The following is a 21,406-nucleotide window of genomic DNA, read 5'->3' as shown; positions in this document are numbered from 1 at the left end:
TGTTGAACCTGTGAAAGGTAACATTTTCAGAAAAATAAGGCAAAATAAAGGAGTCTGGCTGTAGCAAGATATATTTTATTATTCCATTTTCCCACAAGCACCATCAAGACCAAAGATGGGTCTTTTTTTTGTTTAATTAATATGTTATTACGAAGCAGTTACTGTGCATCCCCTGGGGATCTTGTAAGAGGAGAAGAATGATTTGTCTCCACTAAAATCTTGTTAGTTTTTTTATTATTATTATAATTTTATTTTGCAGATCTCTTTTTTATGACTTGCTCTTGTAATTTCCTCCATGAATAAGTATCTGCATTACCCTTCTTTCCACTGGCATGATTGCACATTCCAACACCTGCCCCAGCAAAAAGCAGCTCAAATTTTAAACACTTTCATGCCTATTGAGACAGAGAGGATGAGAAGCTTGGAATTATTCAATGGGACCCATTACCAGTTTTCTTCTAAATACTTTGAGAGTCCTTTTGACTGTAAAGCTTTAACTAAGGTTTTGAAATGTTATAGCAACAAAAGAAAATAAGTGACTGAAGACATAAAAAACAAAACTGGAGGAGCTCAAATTATACTCTGTTATGTGAAAATAGCAATGAACTATAGGAAAGAGACCTATTACGAAAAATGTTCCTCAGATCTTTCCAGAGGGCATAATAGAGCCAAGAGGGTTTTCTTCCTTTAAAAGATACAGATCTTGTTAGGAAAAAAATCTGTGATATTGCTTGTCTTAAAACAAGGCATTCATTTTCAGGAGCCCTAGTGCCAGTAGATTTGTAAATAATGTTGACAGTCAACTAAGCACAGCCTCAGGGTGAAATGCATTATTAGGATAGTAGGGGATTTTTTTTAAATACACGCTGATGCTGTTGTTCACCCTAAAGATGTGATGCCATGCCTTTAATAGGCTAACGGCATTTTTTATAATGTATAAAGAATAATCAAGTAAGAGAATAATTTGTATTTCATCTTCCTTTTTTATTTTTTTAAAGGAGCTGTGGTTAAAAACTGTATTTGGGAAAAGATCTTTATAAAAATGTCACCTCAACCTTGCAACTGACAGGCTGTAGAAGTGGGCACCTCCATAGAAGCCAGATGCAGGACTGGGCCTTTATGGATTATGTCAGCAATTCCCAAAGTATAGTATGTCTCAACTTTGGGACGGGCATGAAAAGTTCCTTGGGCCCGTACAAATCATGGCTCCCAGTTCTACCTGTACACCCCCTACTTTGGCAGCTGCTGCTGCATTCTTTGGTGCTGACTACCACCAATCCTGCTTGCTAGTGACAGTCAGTGGCAGGGAAAGCATGGCAGTGTCTGAAGTAGGAGGAGTGGAGAGCAGCATGAGAGTGCCCAACCCTGCTATGGTGGGCATAAACAAGCAAGCTTGGGGAGGCTCTGGGTTAAGCTAACCTTTGTTGAAACTGCAGGGGCATACAGTTAAGTTTCTTTCTGGTACATAAATGTCATTCTTCCAAGCACAGAGCAAATGTCATCATTGCCCAGAGCAAGGGCACATGTTTGCTGTTGTCTGTTCTCTTGTGAAGGCTTGGGTTTCTCTGTAGTAAAGAGATATAAAGAGGAGAGAAGCTAAGAGAAGACTGCAAAGAAGCACTGGTGTGCCCGTCTCCGCACGATGATCTGGTCCCACGCTGCCTTTGCCCGGACAACTGGTCTTACTGGCCTAGGACTCTCGTGTAGACCCTGAAGGGCTCCTTGGTGACCTTCTGGGTATCCCCCAAACTCGCCTGCCACGAATTCAGAAGGTTCTCCAGCGGAAGGGGTCCCCTTGGAGGATGCCTCCAGAGTTGTCACGTGTCTTGGTGGATGCCTACGGGGCTCCAAAGTCTCCTACACCCTGGCCACACGCCAACCTATGGGACGAGCCTCAGGATCTTTCACGACTGGCCTCTTTTGATGTCTTCCCTGGTACCCACATTTCCTCCTCTGCAGACCGCCTTGGGCTCTAGCCAGAGCCGGAGGGTCTGGTGATGCTCAGCCTTCGGGGCTACCCCTCTCAATGCCCCATGCATCCCACGACTGACACTGTTGATTGCCGCTGCGTTCTCACATGGTCTTCCATCTCTGAACAGGGTGTCTAATTCCCTGAGCCTGGTGTAGTGTGCTAGGCTCCTCTGCTCAAGACGAAACAGAATAGATCTAACTAAGAAGGAAAAGCATGAACCAAATGCTCACCACCGGCAAAGCCCACGCCATGGGAACAACCCAATGTGGAAAAGCAAAATGAATAATGACAAGAAATGCGGGAAGGAAGAGACAAGAAAGAAAAGCAAAGTAAAGAGGGGCAATCGCAGGGGAGAGTCTTATGCCCCCTTCGCCCCTAATGCCCCTAAGCCGGCGTGTCCCCTGGGCCGGGGCCTACACCTTCACCCTGACTGGGGTTACTCTTATCCCCTCAGGGATCCACCTCTTCCTTATGGTCGCAGTATCTGCTGCCTCCGGCCAGAGCTCCCTCGCCAGCTCTTCCCACCTCCACTGTCGCTGCTGGCTTCACAGCCGCTGCCAGCTTTGCTGCCGGTCCTTGGATCTTCACTGGTCTTCCCCAGCACTGAGATCTTCTGCAGCTGCCGGTGCCAGCTCTGCTGCCAGTGCCAGCTTCGCTGCCAGCCTCTTTGATCTTTGCCAATCTTCCCCGGCATGGAAATCCTCTGCAGCTCCCGCTGCCAGCTTCGCTGCCAGTGCCGGCTTCGCTGCCGGCCCCTTTGATCTTCACCGGTCTTCCCTGGCACGGAGATCCTCCACGGCTCCCGCTGCCGCCGCTGCTGCTGGCCACAGCGGCTGGACGCACTCCTCTCGGTGGCTCCCCACCGGTCCTCCTACACTCGGCGCGTCCCCCACTTGTGCTCCCGGGGCCAGTTTTTAACTTCGCCAGGTGACGTCTCTTCGTGACATCACCCGGCTCCAGCTGGAGATAGGCGCGGCTGACAAACCGGTCAGGTGGTTTTCCCTGGTGCGCCTCCTCGCTTCTCTAGCTGTCACTAGCAAGCAGGATTGGTGGAAGTCAGCACCAAAGAATGTAGCAGCAGCAGGTAGGGTTTTCTCTTCTTTTACTTTCAACTGGGGTCTGCCTCTGGACAAGGCTTCCCCATTGGTCAAACCTGCGTCCCTGGAACAATTGGCTAAAGGCTTGACAAACAGCAGCCTATTAAAAACTGTAGAGACTGAGCACTTTTGGAGCTGAGCACTGGCTGAAGAGGGTAGAGCTGTCAGCAGAGGTACTGTCTCTTGTTATTTAATATCTCTTGTGTTGAGGGAAACGACTGTATTTTTCTTTGTAAATAAATAGAACCATATCAAAGAAACACCTACACCATCGCCAGTATTCTCTTGAATGCAACAACTAGCAAAAACCCACATTTTGGCTAATCTGTCCATTTCATTTTCTTTTCATAAAAGCAGATTATAGATTTATAGGTATCTATTCACTTGCCTGTAGCCACAACTTTAGACATCTGAAGTCTTTATGTGAGTGTTCTCTTGCATTTCAAGGGAGCTCTGTTTGTTTGAGGACACACTTGTCTCCATAAAATGAAGACTGAGTCAAAGTCTGTGTGAAATCGAACTCTGGCATCTGTGGTCTGCAAGCTTGTATTCTGCACAAGTAGAGTTCTGGATTGTTCTTTTTGCAAAATTTTGGAGAAACTAATTAAGCAGTGGCAAACCACAAGGAAAAAATGTAATTTGGCCATTTGTACTTATATGTTACAATAAAACAAAAGACACAACTCTGAAACTAGTTCTAAAAACTTGTAAATGTACTCAACATGTGCTTGAAGTATTCTGTTGAAATCAGCAAGACAGGTCATAGAATCATTAGAAAATTAAGGTTGGAAGGGACTTTAGGAGGTCATCTAGTCCAACCCACTGCTCAAAGCAGGACCTTCCCCAACTATATTATCCCAGCCAAGGCTTTCTCTAGCTAGTTCCTAAAAACCTCCAAGGATGGAGAATCTACAATCTCTTGGGGTAACCTGTCCCAGTGTTTTACTGCCCTCCTAGTAAGAAAGCTTTTCCTAATATTTAACCTAAACTTCTCTTCCTGCAACTTGAAACCTACTCTGGAAATCTTCAAGAGGAGACTGGACAGTCACCTCACTGGGGTCACCTGACCCCAGCTGTCTTTCCTGCCTACTGCAGCAGGGTTAAACCCGATGATCTTGCAAGGACCCTTCCAGCCCCTTCCAATCTATCTATGAAAGCATTACTCCTTGTTCTGTCATCTGCCACCACTGAGAAGAATCTAGCTCCATCTTCTTTGGAACTACTTTTCTGGTAGTTAAAGGCTGCTATTAAATCCCCTCTCTGTCTTCTCTTCTCTAGACTAAATAAGCCCAGTTCCCTCAGCCTCTTCTCCAAAGTAAAGTTCCCTACCTGCCTCACCATTTTTGTTGCCTTTCACTGAATTCTCCAATTTGGCTATATCCTTTCTGTAGTGGGGGGGCCCAAAACTGAACACAGTACACCAGATGTAGCCCAACCAATGCCAAATACAGAGGAATAATCACTTCCCTGAATCTGCTGGCAACACTCTTGCTAATGTAGCCCACATTGCTGCTAGCCTTCTTCTCAACAAAGGCACACCGTTGGCTTATATTCAGCTTATTTTCCACTGCAAGCCCCCAGGTCCTTTTCTGCAAAGCTGCTGCTTATCCAGTTGGCCCCCAGCCTGTACACCCGGTGCCTGGGACTGTTTTGTCCTAAGTGCAGGACTTTATGTTTGTCTTATTGATTGATACCCATGAGATTTATTTTGGTCCAACCCTCCAATTTGTCTAGGTCTCTCTGAATCCTATCCCTACCGTTCAGTCTATCTACTACTCCCCCCAACTTGGTGTCATCTGCAAACTTGCTGAGAGTGCATTCTTTGCCATCTTCCAGCACATCGTTGAAGATATTGAACAAAACCAGCCCCAGGACTGACCCCTGGGGCACTCCACCTGAGACCAGCTGCCAACTAGACATCAAGCCATTGATTACTACCCTCTGAGCCTGATGATCCAGACAGTTTTGTATCCACTTTACAGTCCGTTCATCCAACCTCTACTTCCTTAGCTTACTTATGAGAAAGTTGTGGGAGACCATATCAAAAGCCTTGCTAAAGTCAAGGTATACCATATCTGCTAGTCTCCCCACATCTATAGAGCCAGTCACCTCATCATAAAAGACAATCGGGTTGGTCAGGCATGGCTTACCTTTGGTGAATCCATCTGGACTGTTCCTGATCACCTTCTTCTCCAAGTGCTTAGAAATAGATTTCTTGAGGACATGCTCCATGACTTTTTAGCTGAGACTAACTGGTCTGTAGTTCCCTGGCTCCTCCTTTTTCCCTTTCTTAAATATGGGCACTATATTTGCCCTTCTACAACCATTTTGGGACCTTTCACAATAGCCTTGAGTTTTCGAAGATGGTGGCCAGTGGCTCTGCAATCACACTGGCCAACTCCCTCAGCACACTCGGGTGCATCCCATTCAGCCCTATGGACTTGTATATGTGCAGCTCTTCTAAATAGTCCCCAACCTGTTCTTTTATCACAGTTGGCTGCTCACCTCCTCTCCAAACTGTGCTGCCAGGTGCAGTAGTCTGGGGGCTGACCTTGCCTGGGAAGGCTGAAGTGAAAAGTGCATTGAGTACATCAGCCTTTTCTGCATCCTTTGTCACTTGCCTCTCCCATTCAGTAACCACCATCCATCACTACTTCTTTTGTATGTTTGAAATAAAGTATTTGCTAAGCTTTTGCAGGATTAGAGTTGTACATGGCATGCTAGTCTTCAGTGCAGGAAATATCAAGATGTCCTTCACCTGTACTCTGCTCTCAGGAAAAGGACCCTTGTTTCTCTAGAGATTCCTGTTCTCCTCTGATGATTAGCTTACCACTGAAGCCATTACTTTGGATTTAAAATTTTTGGAGAGTGCAGCATTCTGTTGTGGTAACTGGCTCTTTAAATTTCAAAGAGACAGTTCTGTGAAGTAGTTTTATTCCCAATTATTGTAAGCTTTAGCTTCCTACCTTTCTATTATTAAATATATAATTCCTTTCATGTACTGTCTCTTTTTTTCTCATTTCTTCTTTTCCCTTCAAAAAAATTGTTTTTTAATATTTTATTGGAAATTATTAATAACATGAAGTAAAAGAATAGTTTCCTGTAAGTCTTTCTATCAGTTTTATATTGTGCAAAAATCCTATTTTGCCAAACCAAAATTTGATCTCCAGAATTAAAATATTCCCTGCTTTCCTCCTTAGCCAGGTTTATCACAGACATGAATAAAGACTGTTTCTTGCCTATTAAAAAATAACTGAGCATATATTTGTATTCATAATGTACCACTCATTATTTGTTAGGTCTGTCACACTAGTAACAGGTTCTGCTGGGTCCTGGTGAAGTTAGCAGGACCTCGGAAAAGACTAGACCTGTGGGCAGGACAGTACAGATATTTTTGTGTGAACTGCTGCATATATTTGGAGAGAATAAGAGCATCTTACCATTTTTACTTAAATATAAGTTTAGTTCCCCCTCCCCCTCCATCCACATGAGGGGAAACCCCCTTGTCTTACATTTGCATATAAGGATAGCTCACTAAATACATGATCTATGATTAAAGATAAGCAAGTGAACAGATGTTCACTTTTGATGTCGGAAATACAGCCACATGCCTGCAGTGCCCAAAGCCAGGGGGGCGGGGGCAGCACTAGAGTATGCCTCCCTGCCTGGTTGAAGCAGACAGCGTGAGCCAAGGCTTAGTCCACCTACTGTGCGAGGGAGGGGTTTGCAGGGGAGATGCAAAGCATCCTGGGATACTGGGAGACTGTTAGTTACCTTGACTCTGGAGGGGATCTGGGACAGGTCAGTAAACTGCTTTAACATAAATCAGTTAAGTCTGATGCTACATCCATCCAAATTTATCTTAAACCAGTTTCAGCATTGTGTTACAGATTTGAATCAGTTTCCTATCACTTATACCATTTTATGTTTAATTTCTGTCCCTAGCTACAACCAAGGGCAGTTCAGAGAATGATGGCATTCGGCCATAGGCTAAACAGGCAGCTGACACAGCTGCCTCCAGCTGGTAAATCTGTTGGGATTGGGGGTGGAGGGGGGGAGTATGGGCTGGGGCTGGGACAAGTTGCCCAGCTGGGGTGTGGAGGCGCATTACTCAGGGAAGGGGGTGCAGGATTCAGGCACGGCAGTGCTGGGACAAGAGCTATGCTCTGCTGCCACTTACCCCTTTCTTCCCTGAGTGAGCTGCGCCTGCATTGCATCCCACCCACCCCCCTCCATGTGCCGGCTGGGCAAGCAGCAGCAGGGCATAGCCCCTGCTCCCAGTGCTGCCGCGCCCGCATCAGGACTGGGAATGGGGACTCTGCACTGCTGCCGCATGCCAGCTGGCACAGGGGGTGCGGGATGCAGGTGTGGCAGTGCTAGGAATAGGAGCTATGCCATGCTGCCGCTTGCCCCCTTCTGCCCGCAGCTAGCTGTGCCCTCATCCCGCCTTTCCCCACCCTGGCTGGACAAGCAGCAGCAGGGCATAGCCCCCACTCAGAGTGCTGCTGCACCCACATCCCATGCCTGCGTGCCCTCCTCCCCAAGTCCCATGCCCCCTGCACCAGCTGGGCAGCTTGTCCCAGCCCCAATCCCTCCCTCCCCCATGCCCTTTCCCTCTCCCCACCCCCAACAGACTTACCAGCTGGTAAGCCTGTTTAGTCTATGGCTGAATCGCTGAATCTTTTCTGAATTTTTTTCCAAAACAATTAGGATTCTTTGAATCAATTCAGAGATTTTAATTGGTCTCCCGATTCGATTTGTATTTGGAGATTAGGTCCCTGAATCCGGCTGAATCTTTGCACAGTCCTAGCGTACAGGTTCAGTTCAACCTTGGTTTCTAAGATGGATCCAACATATGGGGAAGATTTTATGGCAAGAGAGACAGAAAAAGACTACATTTACCATATTTTCTTGCTTACAACATGCCCTGGAATAAGATACAGTACCTTATTTTTGAAAGTCAGAAGGAATTTTAATTTCTTTTGTGTAGTAAGTAACTGAGTAGCAGCAATTTGGGAACCCAGCCTCTCCTTTTTTCTGCTTTCTTTAGATTCCATGCAGACTTTACTTTCACTTTTGCACAGCAGAAGCCTAGGTGGCAGAAAGTGCTGTTACTGTATTTCTTCATTTACATTGTGCTCTCCAATTTTCAGCATTAGTGTTGTGTGTGAAAAAATATGGTACAGCAAAAGATGAATATACCTCCTCTGCTCGTGCTTGTAGGGAGGCAGTTAGACAGGCCAAAGCTACCATGGAGCTGAGGATGGCATCCCAAGTAAAGGACAACAAGAAATTGTTTTTTAGATATATAGGGAGTAAAAGGAAGGCCCAGGGAGGAATAGGATCCCTGCTAAATGTGCAGAAACAATTGGTGACGGACAGGGGGGACAAGGCTGAACTCCTCAACGAGTTCTTTGCCTCAGTGTTCCTAGGAGAGGGGCAAGACAAGTCTCTCACTGGGGTTGTAGAGAGGCAACAGCAAGGCGCCAGACTTCCATGCGTAGACCCTGAGGTGGTGCAGAGTCACTTGGAAGAACTGGATGCCTTTAAGTCAGCAGGCCCGGATGAGCTCCATCCGAGGGTGCTGAAGGCACTGGCCGACATCATTGCAGAGCCACTGGCGGGAATATTTGAAAGCTCGTGGCGCACGGGCCAAGTCCCGGAGGACTGGAAAAGGGCCAACGTAGTCCCCATTTTCAAGAAGGGGAGGAAGGAGGACCCGGGCAACTATAGGCCAGTCAATCTCACCTCCATCCTTGGCAAAGTCTTTGAAAAAATTATCAAGGCTCACATATGCTAGAGCCTGGCAGGACAAATTATGCTGCGGGGAAACCAGCACGGGTTCGTGGCAGGCAGATCGTGCCTGACCAATCTAGTCTCTTTTTATGACCAGGCTACGAAACGCCTGGACACAGGAGGAGGGGTGGATGTCATATACTTAGACTTCAGGAAGGCCTTCGATACGGTATCCCACCCCATACTGGTGAACAAGTTAAGAGGCTGTGACTTGGATGACTACACAGTCCGGTGGGTGGCGAATTGGCTGGAGGGTCGCACCCAGAGAGTTGTGGTGAATGGGTCGGCTTCGACCTGGAAGGGTGTGGGCAGTGGGGTCCCGTAGGGCTCGGTCCTTGGACCGATACTCTTTATGTCTTCATCAGTGACTTGGACGAGGGAGTGAAATGTACTCTGTCCAAGTTTGCAGATGACACAAAGCTATGGGGAGAAGTGGACACGTCGGAGGGCAGGGAACAGCTGCAAGCAGACCTGGACAGGTTAGACAAGTGGGCAGAAAACAACAGAATGCAGTTCAACAAGGAGAAATGCAAAGTGCTGCACCTAGGGAGGAAGAATGTCCAGCACACCTACAGCTTAGGGAATGACCTGCTTGGTGGCACACAAGTGGAAAGGGATCTTGGAGTCCTAGTGGACTCCAAGATGAACATGAGTCGGCAGTGTGACGAAGCCATCAGAAAAGCCAATGGCACTTTATCGTGCATCAGCAGATGCATGATGAACAGAACCAAGGAGGTGATACTTCCCCTCTATTGGGCGCTGGTCAGACCGCAGTTGGAGTACTGCGTGCAATTCTGGGTGCCGCAATTCAAGAGGGATGCGGATAACCTGGAGAGGGTCCAGAGAAGGGCCACTCATATGGTTAAGAGCCTGCAGACCAAGCCCTACAAGGAGAGACTAGAGAAACTGGACCTTTTCAGCCTCCGCAAGAGAAGGTTGAGAGGCGACCTTGTGGCTGCCTATAAGTTCATCACGGGGGCACAGAAGGGAATTGGTGAGTATTTATTCACCAAGGCGCCCCCGGGGGTTACGAGAAATAATGGCCACAAGCTAGCAGAGAGCAGATATAGATTGGACATTAGGAAGAACTTCTTCACAGTTAGAGTGGCCAAAGTCTGGAACGGGCTCCCAAGGGAGGTGGTGCTCTCCCCTACCCTGGGGGTCTTCAAGAAGAGGTTAGATAAGCATCTAGCTGGGGTCATCTAGACCCAGCACTCTTTCCTGCCTATGCAGGGGGTCGGACTCGATGATCTATTGAGGTCCCTTCCGGCCCTAACATCTATGAATCTATGAATCTATAAAAGCTCTGTTATCCCGTACCCATGGGAAATGGGGCATGCCAGATAACCAAATGTGCCTGTTATCTGAGAGGCATCTTTGCCTGGTCGGGCAAAGACGCCCCTCCTGCCACCTCCGGCGCATCCACGTCTCATTAACCATGCCGCCCCTCCCCTGGTTTCAGTGTGCCAGGGAAAAGGGAGGAGGTGCTCTGAGCAGGCTGCTTTACCCCGCACAGGCTGCTTTCCCCTGGGCTGTGGGATTCAAAGAAATCAGAAGTCCCACTTCCAGTTTCCCTTTTGCTGCATTGACCGGCGTCAACCGGCATGCCGGTTAATGAAGTGCTGGTTAACATGGCTTTTACTATATATGGGTGTTGGTGAGATTTCAGGCTGAAGGAAGGTAGAGAATTTAGAAAGACTGCAGACTTCAGTCTTACCACAGAAAAGACTTCACAGTCTGTATTTATCATATAATTTGCAAAGTATTTATATATTTTCATACTATATAAGACTTTTGCCACTTATTTACATAGTCGGCATGCTCCAGCTCAGCTGCTTTTGCTGTAGATTGTAGCTTTGCCATGTTAGAAATATGAACACCTGGAATTTCTTTAATCTTTTTTTGGGTAGTTTCACAGAAAATTAATTTCTATAAGTCTTGCTCAACCAGATTCTCTACAGAATTCCAGGTAATAGAATTTGTGCCTCTCCTAGTATAACATCTGGGCTAGAAGAACATACATATCCAGAAGTTTTTTCCTATCTTGGTGATCGTAGCTATTAGTTTGCTGCTTTTCCATTTGGGGGGATTTTGGCAACATACCAGTGTAATTGTGAAACGATCATTAGCTTTTTTCATTGCTTAGCCTTTAGTATTGTGTTACTTGAATCTTTAAGCAAAATTAATTGCTCCTTCTGTAAAGCGCAAGTCCCACACCAAGGATGAACTTTACTCCTTTCCAAAAGGACAGAAGGCAGCATGGTATAATATGTAGCATATTAATTCCTCTGGCATTCAGGCATTTTTTTGTAGTTTATGGTCAAAACAGGGATATTTATTTGAGAAAGCATTCAGAAAGTTAGATAATGACAAAATATTTTTTAAATGGTGTACTGGAAGTCATTCCAACATGCAGGAAGAGCATGGGAGAAGGATAGAGACATTTAATAAGAAGGAGGCAGAAGTGTCACAGTGAAGAGTCAAGTGAGACAAGATAGTGGTGCATGCCCAGTAAAGGACCTTAGCCTTGAAAATGATGCGGGGGGAGATGCGCAGTTACTGGAGAGACTTATAAGTGAATGGGCCGTACGGGTAGGTTGTTTCCCATGAAATGAATGGGAAAAGATGGTTATAGTAATCCAGGTAGGAGACTGTCGAGGCTTGGACAAAGGTTTTAGCAATATGGCTGGAAGGAAAGATCTCTTTGGATCTGAGATTCTGAATATGTTTCCCATATACCTTTAAATAAAGCTTTATGTGGAATATTAATGGAGTTGAAACTCTTAAGTGGTAAAATGATCTCCATAGATTAATTTATTTTAGAAAAACAAGTATAATCATTGTATACAACCCTATTGTATACAACCTGGGAATATGAACAAAAAAGCCCACTTCAACAACTGTTCTCTGTTTACATTTATTAAGTTGTGCAACAAATGGATAATATTATACAAGAAACTATCAACTACACTCGGCAACGAAAAATATTCAACCAGCCACTGCTGAACAACCAAATAGTGCACTTTCGCCTGGCAGAGTTAGCAACTGAAGTGGAACTTCTTCGTTCTCTGCTCTACCAGGCTGTTGGTAAGCTTCTAGATTTCCCTTATATTTAGCTAATATTTCTATAATATAAGAAATTATGCTTATATTTGGCCTATATTTACCTTATATTTAGTTAGTAAGCGTCTATATTTACCTAGTATTTTCTTAATATTAAGGACATTGTTGTAGTTGGAAGCATATGGGGAGAGGTCTGGGACCGAGAAAAAATAGTGGTTGTTGATTTACTGTAAAAACTTGTGTTTTAATTTTAGCTCTGTATATAAGAGGCAATGATGTGACCAGATTTGCTTCCATGGGTAAGCTAAAGGCAGGCCGCCTAGCCCGTAAGCTGTCTGATGATTGTCTCCAATTCTGGGGAGGAATGGGATTCACCAATGAAGTGTCAGTGAGCAGATTTTACAGGTGAGCATTTGGTAAGAACAGTGCAAGCCTTGACTCTGCTTTAACTGATATGAATAACATAGAACACAGAAAATACTCAACATGGGATGTTTGATTTTTTTTCCCCAATTTTTCTACAAAATGTAAAAGACTTGGGCCTGATCTTCAGTTGTATTAAATGTTATTCCCTTGAACTCAGTATGGTTACATTAATTTACACTGCCCAAGGCCCTGATGCTTTGATTGTCGTTAACAATTTAGGACCTAATCCTGTAAAGGAGGGGTTGGCAACCTATGGCTTGCAGAGCCTTTGGATCCGGCCCATGAAGTGGTGGCTTTGGCAGCATTCAGTGGTAGGGGCTCTTCCTGCACCACTTCTGTCAGCTGCCTGGGGCTCTGGCATTGTGGGAGCTCTGTCCATGTCACACTGCAGTCTAACAGGACTGGCTCTGGCAGAGAGGGGCTTGCACTATGCCATGCTGCAGTTGAATGGTAGCCAAGTGACAGTGGTAGAAGAAGTGGCAGTAGCAGCTGTGTCCTAATGTCTGTCTCTCCCCAATCCAAGCTGGGTTATTCTATGCCCTCCTCCCCCTTCTGGAAAAAATTTCTGACTCCTTGACTCCTTGTACAAAGGGATCCAAAAGACTGGAATCTTGTTGATGTTATTGTGATTCAGATTGGGTGTCAAAATAAGGGAGCATGGATGAATATCCTGTTTCCTAAATCAATCAGGGCCTTACATGATAATTGTGTAGATTGATCTACCCAAAGGCTGGTCTAAAGTTTAAGTGAAGGGAATGGCCACTAGTGGGGCCGCACATCCTTCTGCAGTTCTCTGTTTGCCCTTAGGCAATAAGACCAGAGAGAGAGATACTTCATTGACCAGTCCCTTCCTGTTTGGCTAGTAGTTGCCTGCCTATCCAAGGTGCTAAGTGCCCGTGGTACAAATTACAGGAACATATATAAAATGAAACATCAGCTTGGTCCTCAACTCTGCAACAACCAGCAGAACTCAGTGTCTCACAAAAGCATATGTATCTGCTTGAGTCTCTTATAGGCTTGTGTTTTAAACTTTCTACTCTCTTGTAAACATTGAAGGCTCCTATGAGCCTATCTGTAGTCGGTGCTCTGTTCCCTGATGTTCTCCTCTAGTCATCTGTATAGAATTACTTCAGATGCTCCTACCTAGTATACAGGTAGTCCTCGGACTTACGACAATTCGTTCCTGAAAACCACGTCTTGAGTCGAAATGTTGTAACTTGGAACCTATTTTCCCATAGGAACAATATTATAAATGGGGGATTGGTTCCTGAACCAAGGCCCAATACCCTAGTTTCAACAAAAATAACCCAGAATTTTGTAGTCAGTCAATTTTAGATGAGTAATATAGCTACATTAATGTATTTATATTGTAAATAGCAATCATATTGATTTGGAAGGACTTCTTTGAGGTGACTTTGCTGGACTTTTTGAAGGGTTCTTGGCTGGAGTCTTCTCAGGAGTCTTGGCAGCAGGTTCTCCTGGAGTCTTGTCTACTTTCTTAAAGAAGGTGTCTAAGGAAGTTTGGATAGATGTTCTCCAGGGAGATGGGCGATGCAGGGCGATGCAGTGAACTTGTTCACTGGCATGGCGTTGTGTGAGACCAAGCGTTGTAAGGTCGATACTGATGTCAGAAAGTCAAAACAGGGTGTCAGTTTATAAACATTGTAAGTGCCCTTCATTGTAACTCAAAACATCTCAAGTCAAGGACTACCTGTACAGGAGACGTGTGTTCCTCCCATGTCATTTCTGATCTTAAAGTGGAGCAAAAAAACCTTGCGCTGACTGCACAGTATGAGTAGATTTTACCCAGACTCCCAAAAGTATCAAAGGGAAGATGGCAAACTACAAAGGCGGAGCTATCTGAGAACCACCTAGTAATAATAATTGTGGATGAGAAAAACTGAATCTCAAGATTAACAGAATAGTCTGTAAGAAACATGTTTTGTATGAGAAACTAGCAGCTTGAAGTAGATTGCTGGCTCCAATATATTGTATTCTTTTGGAGGATACCAATATTCTGTCTATTAAATTATTGCTGTATTCATTGTTATGTAAAGTAAATATGGAATTCAAATTTTCCTGATACAGCACATTTCAGCTCGTATATCAACCTTCAAAATAAGACACTTAATAATATGTTAGTGGAGTTAGAGTTTAAATATACTACTCCTGCATAAAGTGACATTAGAAAAACAGAAAGTTATATAAAGCTTCCTTCTTTAGAGCATGTTACTTAGGCCTAGGCCTGTGCTAAGTGGCTAGTATTCACTTTTGATTTAGATGTGGATGATTTGGGGGACAGTGATTCGATTTCGTGATTCAAATCACTGTCCCAAATTGATTCAGCCAAATCTGATTCAGAGATTTGGCCACCGCTGAATTGGCCAAATCTCCAAATCAAACAGGCCCCATCACCCCCTCCCCCCCCCCGGGCCCCAGCGTCCTGGCTCAAAAAAAAGCTCCACACTCACTGGCTCCTGCCAGATAGGGGTGGTGATCCCCACTGCCCCTCACTGCCCTGTGCTGCATGGGGGGCTCTGTCATGAGCCTCCATTCCCCACCTGCTCTCCCAGCCCCAGTGTCCCTGTTCTTTAAAACAAAAAAACCCACCCCGCACTCACCAGCTGCTGCCAGGCAGGGGGGTGAACCCTGCTGCACCCCACTGTCCCACGCTGCATGGGGGGCTCTGCCACAAGCCCCCATGCCCCACCCACTGGCCCCAGGTCCTGTTTCTTTTTAAAAAAAAAAGCCCTGCACTCACTGGCTCCTGCCAAGTGGGGGGGCAATCTCTGCTGCCCCCCACTACCCCATGCTGCTCCCCAGAAGCCCCAATGGCTGCTGCAGCATCTGGTGAGTGCAGGGCTTGTTCTTTTCTTTTTTTTTTGTAAGAACTGGGAGCTGGGGCCAGGCAGGGCAGCCAATGCGGGGGGGAGCGCGCGGGGGGGACTGGGAGAGCAGGGGGGGATGGGGGCTCATGGTAGAACCCCCTACGCAGCGCGGAACACTGGGGCGGCAGCGGGGATCACCCCCCTGTCTGGCAGCAGCCGGTGTGTGTGGAGCTTTTTTTTTTTTGCTTTTTTTTCTTTTAAGAGCTGGAGCTAGGGCCCAGTGGGGCAGCCATTGACAGGGCTGGGAGAGCAGGTGGGGGTCAGGGGATGCTCAGGGGAGCTGGGGGAGCAAGCAGGGGATGGGGCCTGGCGGAGGTCCCCCCATGGTCCCCTCCTCCAATTCCCTCCTACCCTCCCAACACCTACTTACTGGCACAGAGTCCAGGTCCAGCTCCCTGCAGCAGCGAGTGGGAACTGCCCAAATCTCCAAAGCTCTCCGAATCTTTTTCAAATAGATTTGTAGAGCTTCAAATCGATTCGGACCTTTTTATTGGTCTCCCAATTCAATTCAGATTGGGAGATTCAGCCACTGAATCTTCCCCGAATTGAATCAGCACCCGAAGCTTCATACAGTCCTGCTTAGGCCATCCTCTACACATTACAGGTAGTGTGCAGTTAAGTAGTTAATTGCACAATTACTTTGAGACCAGCTACACATGCAAAGTACCTAGCACACCATAAAAACTCCAACCAGCTACAAAATTAGGCCTCAAAAATGTATATTAACTTTACAACTGGTTGCTATCAAGCTTTAATTTGTATGTGTAGCAGGAGCTCCTAGTCACAGGGTTATACCATGCCCAGCCAGTGCTGGGAGTCCTGCAGCTGAGGAGACTCTCAGCCCCAGCAGCTGCTGACTCTGGGTCCCAGCATCACCCTGCAGCTGCCAGAACCCAGAGTCCCAGAGCTGTCGACACTGGGCCCCAGCAGCTGCAGGGCATGGCTGTGATCTCCCAGCTCTGGGAGCACGTGAAATCCCTAGGCCTGGAAGATGACAGCGGTCATGATCTCCCAGCCTTGGGGTTGTGTGAAAACCCCACACCCCTGAGGATGGGGTTTCATGTACCCCTGAGGCTGGGAGATTGTGGTAGCTGCAATCTTCTTGCAACAAGGTATGATGGGATCTAATCCATGATCCCACACTTGCCATGCATTCCTGCCATGTATGTATGATTCTGTTACTAGCAACCTCTTCTGGTAAACCAGTGGAAGGGGAAACTGTTTAAAAATATCTTTGATTTTAAACTACTGTCTTTTTCCTACCGAGTCTTCAAAACCAATGAAATGCTGAAGTAAGCTCAGCTGCATTAGCCATAGTGTGGCAGTGTGGGAATTCCCCAACTGACACACAAGTAGCAGTGTATGTTCCCCATCCTCCAGAGTACTTTTCTTTGAGCTTTGTGCCCCTTTAAGAACATGCTGCTATTGTGCTATTGGCAATGGTGCTAGAATATGCATGTTTGGGAGTGGGGGGAATGAGGGTGCATTATTACTACTGGTTTATTATTTACATTACCATGCCCTCCAGGTGTCCCAGGTACATACCAGGACCTTAGTGCTAGATACCATACAAATACCAATGAAAAGATGGTCCCTAAACCACAGAAACATTTATCAAAGTATTTTCATTTAAGAGGGAAATGAGTCACATGCATGTATATTGCTTACATTTGACTTTGGAGCTCTGAATTCTTAGTGTTAGTACTTTTGCATCTTCTGGGGAGCATTACAGCCAACTCTGTGATATAGCTGTTTTGGACCCATTCTAGGATAGTTACTAAGCAGAATAGTGTAGTTGTGCACTTGCTCCCCAGTTGGAAAATCCAGAATATTCTGTTTCTGCCACTGTATTAAAGAAGCAGATCTTTGAACCCCCAAAGGAAACAGCATTATAAATGAGTCCAAAGGCGACATGATGTCTACACTCCAAAACTTCGTTATGACCTAGTGGAATTCCATTGTAAGGTAATCATACTTGTCAGGGACACAAAAGTAAGACTGTTTCCAAAAAGTACAAACGTAGGTTTACCCTGTTTTCCTCTTAATCTTGAGCGATAAGCAATTCCACAAGTCTCCTAATACTATCTCCTTTTACAACAAAGTCTGAGTAATTGGTTCACATCACCATGATGTTTATAAAGTAGCTAGCAGCTGGTAAGCACTGCATTCAGTCACACCATTTAAAGGTTGAATTTATTAATGATATTGGTGGGAGATGTTAACTAGACCCTGTACAAAATTGTCAGCCAACTTGTTTTATTAACTGGTGTTATTTTTAGATCGGTAGTCCTTAAGTCAGTTGTTCTCCAAAATATTTCTAAAGTGTACTTATTGTATTGTATAGAAGGAACTAATGAAGGCTAGTTCCCCTGCACCCAGGTGACATTTCCTAAATGTTTCTCCTTTTTGTTTTTTAGTAGAAGCTTTTGTTTTGTTTTGTTTCATTTTTTGTTGGTGTTTTTTTTATGTGAGGGAAAGAAAAACAGCTGAGCTTGCTGATTCCAAATGTGAGGATTTTGCACCTTCAGAACCTCGAATGTCTTGCTGGAACTCCATCATTCTAGAGAAGGAGATTCAAAGAGAATGGTATTTCAGGCCTGACTCTAACAACCAGAGTAAACTGAGTAAAATTCAGTCTGACAACTGGAGTGTGTTCCATTAGACACTAAACCAATTTCTACTTTTACCTGATCTGTACAGGATAATTTTGAAAAAGCACTTGGGTAGCTGCAATGGGCATTAATATCCATGCCTAAATTCTTTATAATGCATTGCTGGTGCCTGTGCTGTACTAATTTGGATGAAGGAATGTCATGGGTGATACAAACAGCTCAAACTTTTTCCACAGTACCAAAATTTCCCTTTAATATATACCTTTGAATATATTACCTTTGATCTTTTTAAAAAATATATCTGCCTATATCTGAAGATTTGAAAGAGCATGAGATAAATACTGGAGAGTGGTTTAGTGTAGTGTAAAGAAAGTCATGCTGCTATCCTGCAGTTTAGCTGGATGTAGCTAGCCAAAAAGAACCCTGCCCACCTCTCTCCCTCTCCCAAAATAGGGAGAACAGTAACTGCTAATAAAGTCACACAGTAGAAGCAGCAGCTTCTAAAACAGCCTGCCAGAAAATAGTAATAACCCAAGATGCATAAGTCATTAAAAAAAAATAAGCAAGGTATGATACAAACACCTTCCTAACCAAGAAACCTTTGAAAAGGATAAAGGGAATAAAAGACCTTCTTACGATAAAATCACTGTCATGAAGCTGATGCCAGAATGAAACATAGAAGTTGAACCAGCGCATGTGCATTACAGGCAATTCTATCTTCCAGCACAAGTTATCTTTTTCTTTCCCACATCAAAAGAGAGTTCGCAGTTCCAAAAAACCCTTCCAAAAAGGAAAACTTCAAATTATCTAATTCCTCATAATAACTCAGCCTGTTTTGAAGATTAAGGCATTCTGAAACTGCAGCAGCTTCTCTCATATAGTTAATGAACAAAGAAATTCCTTTCCAAGATCACAGAGATTATTTCAAGTGGAAAATGTAATTTTTGGGGGTGGATACAAGCACTGAACAGAGGCAGCTCAGCTATAGAACTTTATATATAGCATTACTGGCATGGCACTGCACAGGCTTTTCATTGTGGAATTAATTGTAATCCATAGCCTTTGCATAGCCCTTTACATGTTTTCAGAAGGTTTTACTAATGTTAATTGACTCTCAGAAAATACCCATGGGGTAGGTTGTAACAGAGAGCCAGAAGGCTCCGGTTACATGAGAAAAGAGTAGCAGGTGGAGCTGGCTACAAAAAAAAAAGAGCCAGCCAGGGGAAAAGGTAGAGTCTAGGAGTGCCTGTCACAGAGAGGTGAAGCTTGGCTATTCAGCCAGAGTGCTAGGGTCTATGTGGCAGGGAGCTAGGGGTCTTTGTGGGGACTGGTTTTCTTTACATCCAGAGTGCTTTCTTACTGTGTTGTGGTTTATAGCGGTGGTTTGGGCATAGCTGAAAGGGGAGCTACATCAGGATAGCAGAGGGGTGCATACAGGCTAACCTGCAGTGGGATGCCAGAGGCACACCAGCATTTTGAGCCTTGCTAGGACTTGAGACATAGACCAGGCTTAAGCCTTATAAGGCAGCAGCATAGGGAAGGACAACAGCTGAGTGCAGCTCAAGCCAGATAAGGCCAGGCAGCCCCAATAAGATAGGGCTGGGGTCTCATATAGAGCCAAAGCAGGCTCTGTGCCCAGAGCAGACCTACGACAGTGCCAGGGACCCAGGCAGAGCTGAAGCAGGTTCAGTGCCAGAGACAGAGCCAGTGGGCCCAGGCCTAAAGTATTCAAGGTAAGGTTTGGAACCCAGAAGCCAGGTCCAGCACAATGGGGCTGGGCTAAGGGAACCAGGGAGAGACAAAGGGCCGAAGCTGGGAAGGCTGAGACTCCAACAAGGGTATAGAGGTCTGAGGTGGCCTGCTATTGGATTGGGGCCAAGTGCCCACCAAAATCATTAATCGGTAACACCTGCAAGGCATGGGCATGGTTGTAAGGGAGGTTTGATGGCTGTGAATAACCCTTAAGGCTGCAAGAATCCTAAGGTACCCTAGAGTCAGAGCAGGGCAAGGGTTGTGTGGTCACCAGGGAAGGTCACAGCTGCCCCTGGAGCACAACCTGGTTACATATGTAAATATCGTTATGATACAATTGAAGCAGAGATGATAGCAGGTTGTCCAAGGCCAGACATTGAGGAGCTCAGATGCTACTGTGATGAACTTGGCACAAATGTTCAGAAAGAAAGGGGATAATAGTAGAGACATTGAGGCATAAGGGCAGTTGTTCTGTTGCTTTTGATCTATGACTCTGGAGGAGGATATTGCATCAGCTGGCACCTGCCCTTGCTCCTTCTACTCTTAGTGCTTAGTACTGATCCTGCTTCTCCAAATCATGGGATGCAGGGACCTATTGCTGCTGACTGGCCAGTTTTACTCCTGTGACCCAGTAATGATCCTACTGCTATTGATGCACTGAATGCACTAACCCAGTAGCTTTTGCAGATGACAGTGGTGGTGCTAATGTAACAAACCCTCTCTGGACCTGGTACCTTTCAAAAGGAGTGTTTCCCATGGGTGTTCACACCTTTTTGAGAAAGCATGCTATGACAGAAAGCCTGGAGACCTCTGTCACTTTAAGGAGAGAGACCGAAGCAGTTAGGTCTGAATAGGGGCTAGCTGCAACAGGGCGGGCAGCCAGGAATCCCTGCCACGGAGGCAAGAGGCTGCATGAAAGAAATGAGGAAAACCTGCAGCCTATTCTGCATAGAATAGGCTGGCTGTAGGAGAACTGGCAGCCAGGAGATCAGCTAACTATTAATGACATGGATGCCAGCAAATGAAGTGCCTGTCACAGAGAGGTGAAGCTACAAGCAGCCAGCTGCAGGCAAGCTCTTGCCTTGCAAGGGTAACTTCCTCAGGGAGAGGAAGCGCAGTGGCAAACTGTACCCAGGCAGGCAGGTAGGCAGCCCAGAAGCAGGGGGCTGCTGGCTGCTTAGCTAAGCCTTAGCTCAGGAAGCAGGCAGGTCATCAGTCAGCAGGGAGGGAACACTTGTGGGGAGCTACAGGGTCACCTGTTGGACAGGGCAGGGCTTAGGCGGCACATGAAGTCCATGCATGAGAGTACGCAGAGCAGTCTGGCCTTGCAAGCTGCAGGGGAAGGAGCTCCTGGAAGGATTGCTGCCGGGGATCACCCGGTTGACCACTGAGCTGCTTTGGAGCTACCAATAAGGCTCTGAAAGCTTGCAGGGGGGAGAATGTAGACCAGAGTAGGGGAAGCTGTGTGTTTACAGCTAGTGAGCTGGGATTTATCTTCAAACCAGTGTGGAGATAGTTTGAGTTACAGCCAGGGCCTTATATTTTGTTGTACTGTTTGAACCGGTGGTTTGGATTTGGGACTATTCAGGTGGAGGTCCCAGTTATGCTGGAAGGGCATGTGACTGCCTTGAACCCTGCCAGGGATGGAGCTTAAAATTGCAAGAGTAGCAGAGACAGGGCCAGGAGCCCTGTGTCCAAGCAGGGCACAAACCAGAGTCAGGGACCTACAGCCCAAGAAGGGTGAAACAAGTGTGCGAGAGGGGTGAGAACCAGGGTCAGGGACCTGGAGCCTGAGAGGGG

The 21,406-nt window shown here is 45.8% G+C and overlaps 1 protein-coding gene across 1 annotated transcript in view; it reads left to right on the top strand.

The window, feature by feature from the left end:
* LOC102570455 (probable acyl-CoA dehydrogenase 6) overlaps positions 1–21,406 on the top strand; it is a 180,138-nt gene that overhangs the window by 149,070 nt on the left and 9,662 nt on the right. The window contains exons 7-8 of the mRNA XM_019497759.2: positions 11,791–11,952; positions 12,183–12,333. Of these exons, the coding sequence (XP_019353304.2) occupies positions 11,791–11,952; positions 12,183–12,333 (313 nt within the window). The remainder of the gene's footprint in view (positions 1–11,790; positions 11,953–12,182; positions 12,334–21,406) is intronic.

The sequence above is a fragment of the Alligator mississippiensis genome, chromosome 5 (genome assembly GCF_030867095.1).
Source record: "Alligator mississippiensis isolate rAllMis1 chromosome 5, rAllMis1, whole genome shotgun sequence".
Classification (NCBI taxonomy): domain Eukaryota; kingdom Metazoa; phylum Chordata; order Crocodylia; family Alligatoridae; genus Alligator; species Alligator mississippiensis.
Note: the sequence above shows the minus strand (reverse complement) of the source record. Positions and strands in the feature narration are given on the sequence as shown.